The 6,575-nt window shown below is 34.6% G+C and overlaps 1 protein-coding gene across 1 annotated transcript; it reads left to right on the forward strand.

The window, feature by feature from the left end:
• The first annotated feature begins 3,666 nt into the window (after positions 1-3,666).
• Positions 3,667-5,806, forward strand: LOC131649970 (cell division control protein 48 homolog E-like). Its single transcript, XM_058919709.1, has 9 exons — positions 3,667-3,699; positions 3,820-3,931; positions 4,087-4,112; positions 4,192-4,272; positions 4,361-4,411; positions 4,526-4,720; positions 4,952-5,057; positions 5,217-5,311; positions 5,522-5,806. The coding sequence occupies exons 1-9, from the start codon at positions 3,667-3,669 to the stop codon at positions 5,804-5,806; spliced, it is 984 nt and encodes a 327-aa protein (XP_058775692.1).
• Positions 5,807-6,575: the final 769 nt, after the last annotated feature.

Raw genomic sequence — 6,575 nt, forward strand, 5'->3', positions numbered from 1 at the left:
GCCCCCTCTCCCTTGTCGGTAGTACAATTATCCTCTTTCTCTTGCTTGGTACGTTGCTGATTGCATTGGACTGGGTGATATTATTGATCTTAGGCCCATGATCCGAGACAGGAGAGAAAAACCCTAATCCCATGGCCTATAAAAGGAGCTTGAAACAACATTGCAAAGAATTCAGCATATATTTTACAAGTTATATTTTCCTGAAGCGGTCATCTCACTGCTTGCTAATGAACACTGGCGCGACTGAAGGTTTCTCTTGAAGACGTAGCTGTCTCAAGTTTCACTTCAAGTTTCTCTTAGGTTATTATCTTTTGTGTATTTTCTTGTCATAAGATGTTTCTTTTGAGAACCATGTTTATGGTCTGTACTGAGCTCACTATGAGCTAAACTTCTTTTAGTTGAGTTATGTGAATTTAATGTTATAAGTGTGTTTATGTTATATGTTTGTGTGAATAGTGCATGCTTTACCATGTGTTTATAATTCCAATGTTTATTTCTTTGATTGATCACCTTAGAAATAGGTAAAAGCTTATTGTTGTGAGCGATCCAACAACAAGTGGATTTCATGAGTAAAAATGGTTGAAAGAGTATAATAGAGATATTTAGTTGAATTAGTTGCTTGGATATAAGAAACTACAATCATTAAGGAAGATTTGAACTTTTAATAGACATGTATTAGGGTTATAAGTGAATCTTAGAGATTTGATTTCCTTGCCCTTCTATGTATGCTACTGATTGATGTAGAGATACACTTTTAGACCCTTCTGACCTTGCATGTCACGACCTTACACATCATTAACACCTGAACACACCATACTATGTTAACGAATCATAGCTCAACAATATTTCTCTCATTACTTTTACAACACCTTATTCTCTTTACCTTATTTTCATATTACAAGAAAACTGGATCTAATACCATCACCTATTGTTATTTTTTTCTCTACTTATGCTTAAAGTGAAAGAATGGTTTTAATGCAAAGTCATATCTAAGTAGTACATTCCTTATGGGTACGATACTCTTATACTTATTACTTGCTGCAATCAAAATATGTATACTTGCATGTGACACTATTGAGAAGCAGACAATTTCAACATTAAAATATGATATGAATATCCACTCAATCTGATATCAATCACGATGACTAATATAGATATAAAGTCGGCACCGGTGCAAAGGAGGCAAACCTTAAAATTAAAAATCTGTAGATTTCAACAGATCCGAAAACAATTAGAAGATCAAAAGATAAGGACACCAAACTTGCACCAGAAAACTAACCTGCGACTGTGGCAAAACCATAGTCGTTAAAAGATCCACCCGAGAACTAAAAACTGCCACAAAAACACCGGGGAGCAAAAAACCACCGCCAAGATCCGGATCTGACATATACCGGAGCTATCAATCCCAAACCGACTCAACCCAAATGTGAATCACAACTACAGATCTTGAACACATCAAAAACAGAAGACGATGATCTCAAACGCAAACAAAGGAGATGGAAGCATCAGCCACCGCAGCGGTGTCAACGGCGAACAAACGACCCTGAACGGGTAAATGACGCATCAAGGGTTTAGAGATGGTCCGACCCTGAACGGCTAGTGCAACCCCAATACCAGATGTCTACTTCTTAATAGAAGAAATATGAATTGGGGAAAGAGGAAAGATATGCGACGGTGGTGGTTTTTCTCTCTCAAGGAGAAGAGTAGGAAGGGTATTCTCCTTTAAAACAGATATTTCCATTTTCTTGCATATATTTGAACATTATATTTTAGTATGCATCATGATGTACAAAAATATTAAGGTTACAAAATCCAATAGCTACAACACCACCTTACACACGTTTAAGCTATAAAGCTACAAACAAAGGAAGGGGTTAAATGTTCTTGTGATTTTCTTCCATCGCAAATAAAAGCCAATTTTTTTTTTTTTTGACAAAAAATAAAAGCCAATTTTATCATGCTTATGATTACAAAATCATCTTTCTTTGTTAAATCAATAATTGAAGCAAGTAGTAACAAAAGAACATAACATCCTAGAATAAATGAAGGGGTTAAATCCCACCCAAAAAAAATTATGCCTCACAATGTCATAAATCAAAAGTTCAACACAAATGACAAGAATATTTTGTAAACATTAGGAAAATGGTTTCTATTGTCGAACATTATTTACTTAAGCATTTGTTCCTTGTAGTAATTTTTTTTAATCAAAAAATTGCTGATTTATAAACATCAACAACTTGTTTACAAATAAATGCTGCTACCTGGACCAACAGCTTCCTTAACTTAGCTAAAATTAATAAAGTTAATATCAAGAACAACTAATGCTCAAAATGCGCATGTAATTAACTTGAAGAACAATAAACATGTGTTTTATATATGCACAGTTCTAATCGTTATGGAGTACCTATTTCTACCAACAGAATAGAACCAATTTATAGGATGCCTGAATCAATATTCTAAATAACCCATTTATGGAATACAGTCACGTAAAAGTGAGTTATAAGTATAAAATTGATCTTAAATTTCACATTTGAAAGATATGACATAATAACTTCATTTTATTAACAATTTTAAGAACAATATTTAAGTGCCTGTTTCAAAAGATTGCACACCTAAATAAATTACAACAATATAAGAGAACAATGGATAAATCATGTTAGTTATAACCATGGTTTTAAATTGCGGTTGCGGATGTGATTGCGGTTGCGGATGTTGCGATTGCGGTCAATGCGCTTGTTGCTATGCGCATTGCGGCCGTTGCGGCGTGAATTTTTAAAAGGAAGTGTTTGAAATATTATATTGAAAAACACTTAATGTTATGTTTTCTCATTATATAAGAAGTAAATTGAGTTTTAGAATTCTAATATATTGATTTTTTATGAAAATACTTAAAAAACCATGATTAAAATTATCCGATGGGGTTCCTAATGCATCCGGAAGCGAGAATTTAAAATCACACTGCAATTGCGGTCCGATGCGGTTGCGGAGGCAACCGCATCCGCAATATTGCGGGTGCAATTGCGGTTGCGGACCGCAATTTAAAACCATGGTTATAACTGCCAAAATAGAAATTATTGGGATTATAGTTTATTACTATTAAAAATTAGTATTACCTTGAGTTGAAATTCAACACCTTAATATTGTCTACTTTAACAGTATCTTTCAATGAGATTAGACTTGGAATATGTCGAATTACTTTAAAAAAATGTGAATCAGACCCATGAATCTGAAAATTTTTGAATCCATATCTATAATATAAGAAAATAAATTGTTCTGGATTTCACCAAAATACCCTTTGATTAACTTTAGTCTAAAATAATAATTTTGGGGCAAAAATTGTCTTTTGCTGATTTTTTACAATCATATAACATTTTCAGTGGGCCAACAACAATTACTTTTGGAGAAAGCGTGCTCTTCTCTTCTGTAGAACAACCAAACACGCCACCCCCTCCCTTGTCATTTTCAATTTTCTACAGCTCCCACACAATCCTTCTTCTTCTCTCTTCCATCTTTTCCTCTTCTTCTTTTTTTTATCTCTTCTGCTACCTTTGATTTCAAAACCCTATTTTTCTCTCTTCATTTCTTCCTTCTGCATTTCTTCTTCTCTACAGAAATCAAAGAACGATAAACGGGGTACCAATCAGAATAGGGGATACGGCGGCAGATATGGCGTTTTCAGCGATTTTACGGCGGTGTCTGGTTTCGCGATGGTGAATCTGTCGTAAAACTCCAAAAATTTTGCACATATTTTATGTATATATTAATTGGTATTTTATATGTGCAGATTTTAGGGTTTCTTATCCATTCGTATATTTGCAGATTTTAGGTGTGAAATTTTGTCAATCGGAAACACTTGGAAGTGAAAAATTAATGGAAGTTTCATCTTCTTCCCAACCTATGAAGAAGAGTCGTAAAGGACCAAGGTCAAGAAGTTCATAGTATAGAGGAGTTACTTTTTACAGAAGAATAGGTCGATGGGAATCTCATATGTGGTATTAATTGTTATTTATGGTTTCATTTTCATAATTCCATAAAAGTGTAAACCTTCATAAAAAAATTGATTTTTTTGTCTTTCAATAATTGCAGGGATTGTGAAATACAAGTGTATCTGGGTATGTGAAAAAGTTAATTATTATTTGTTTTCGGTTTGGAACAATTTTTTGTTGTTGGATATGATATGATATGATTCAGGTAGTTCACAAACAGCCTATAAGTTTCAAAAGTAATGATATGAAAGAATATGGTATTAACTACGAAATGAATCCTTCTACTGTTACGGAATGAATCCTTCATTAATATATCTGTCCTCCTGTTCTCACTTTATTGGGTATGTATAATCTAAACTTCTCTATTAAAATAGGTTGTTGAAGTGCCTAATTGCAGCTGGGAAGATATCGGCGGTCTTGAAAATGTTAAGAGGGAACTCTAAGAGGTGAGTGAAGCTCTTACATAATGACATTGATATGTTTACTTTTATCAGCGTCTGAACATTTTTGTTGGTTTTTTTTGTTGTTCTTTTTTGCAGATTGTTCAATATCCAGTGGAAAACCCTGAAAAGTTTGAGAAATCTGGCACGTCCCCTTCAAAGGGAGTTCTTTTCTATGGTCCTCCTGGTTGTGGTAAAACACTTTTGGCAAAAGCTATTGCCAATGAATGCCAGGAAAACTTCATCAGTATCGAAGGTCCTGAGATGCTCACAATGTGGTTTGAAGAAAGTGAGGCAAACATGAGGGAAATTTTGACAAGGCTCGTGGTTCTGCTCCATGTGTCCTATTCTTTGAGGAGCTTGACTTCATTGCAACTCAGGTTGGTACCAGTCCGGGTCACTAAGCTTTGATTTAGACTTCAGGCAAATTTTTGTCAAACTTTTAAACTCTTCATTCATTTCAACTATTTCAAATAGAGAACATTAACCATGGTTACTTAACCTCTGCTTTTCTTTATCCTGCAGAGAGGTAGTAGTGTAGGAGATGTTGGGGGTGCAGCTGACAGGGTTTTGAACCAGCTGCTAACAGAAATGGATGGGATGTCAGCAAAGAAAACTGTGTTCATTGTTGGCGCTACCAACTGACCTGACATTATAGATCCAGCTCTTCTGCGTCCAGGGCGTCTAGACCAGTTGATTTATATCCCTCTCCCAGATGAAGATTCCCGTCGTCAGATATTTAAAGCTTGCTTGTGAAAATCCCCCATCTCAAAAGATGTCGATATTATAGCTCTTGCAAAGTACACCCAAGGGTTTAGTGGTGCTGATATTACTGAGATTTGCCAGCGTGCATGCAAGTATGCCATTAGAGAGAATATTGAAAAGGTACATTTTTGAGCTTCTCCCTTTTCTATTGAGGTATGTTAATACTCATCATTATTTTTTGTGGAATTTTAATTTTTCACACTGTGATGTCTGGTTTTCTATTCAATGAAACCGTGAGTTATGAAAAAATTGTAATAGTAACAGTGAGTGTTTAGAATTTTTTATAAAGCATTTGTTTACAAATTTGATACTTGAAACTTTCTAATGAAGGGAGCAACTGACCAGAAACTTTCTAATGGAGAACTCGCCAACAAGATCGAGAAAAGTATTGAAAGTGATAGTGTGAACAGGGAAGTCATGGATGTTGCCAGGGTATTAATGGGGTTTATTGTTGCAGTTTTTCAAGTCCTGCACAAAACAACAAGACTAAAGAGAGAAAAATCAGCTAGAATTAGCCCTACATTGAAGGAGAGTGATGTTCTCAAAACTGTTGGTGTGCTTGAAGATGTGGCAGCTGTTGTTGTGGCTTACAAACATTACAGAAGGTCAGGCTGAATTAAGCTCTAATAATGTCTTCTAGGTTGTTTGGGGACCCTATTTTTTGTTGTTGATTACCACTAAGTAAGAAATAATTATACAAAGACTTAAATAGACACCTTATTGGTGTATCAAAGAATAGTAAAAGTTTTGCAATAGATATAGTGATAAAAGCTTTATTGTTCTTTTTGAATTCAACACCATTATGATTGTTTATGCTCATATGTATTCGTACATTATGTTTGCATTACTGATCTTCTATTAATTGAAAGTTTGTTGTGATGAAAACTTAAGCGGGTTATTTATATTATGATGCTAAGACGCTGCTAAAACTTGAAACACTGTTGATTGGATTTTTAAAAATAATTATAGTGCATTTTCGCCGTCGAGTTTGTCTGCTCATTATGCTCAGACGGTGCTCACACTCAATGCTTCTATTTGTTTACGTCGGACATGTGTTTTTAGTTTAAATTTTGGTCGCCATTATTAACATCACTCATGCTAATATTATGATTTGAGTATTGATGCACCTCAATTAACTTGATAAGTTAAACAAAATTGCTCTTGGTTGGAAATTGTTGAAGCTATATTTCTGTGGGGCTACGGTATCCTGGCTACCTATTCATTTTCTTGTGGTATATTTTTTGTTTGTACGTGAACAATCAATAAAGTTCTTGTTTCTGTGGTTACGGAAAAATTTAGATTATTGAAGGTAAACTCTTATACGGAGTAAGAACGGGGTAAACTATCAGCTTAACTGGGATATATAATAACATTTTTACTTATA

The sequence above is a fragment of the Vicia villosa genome, linkage group LG2 (genome assembly GCF_029867415.1).
Source record: "Vicia villosa cultivar HV-30 ecotype Madison, WI linkage group LG2, Vvil1.0, whole genome shotgun sequence".
Lineage (NCBI taxonomy): Eukaryota > Viridiplantae > Streptophyta > Magnoliopsida > Fabales > Fabaceae > Vicia > Vicia villosa.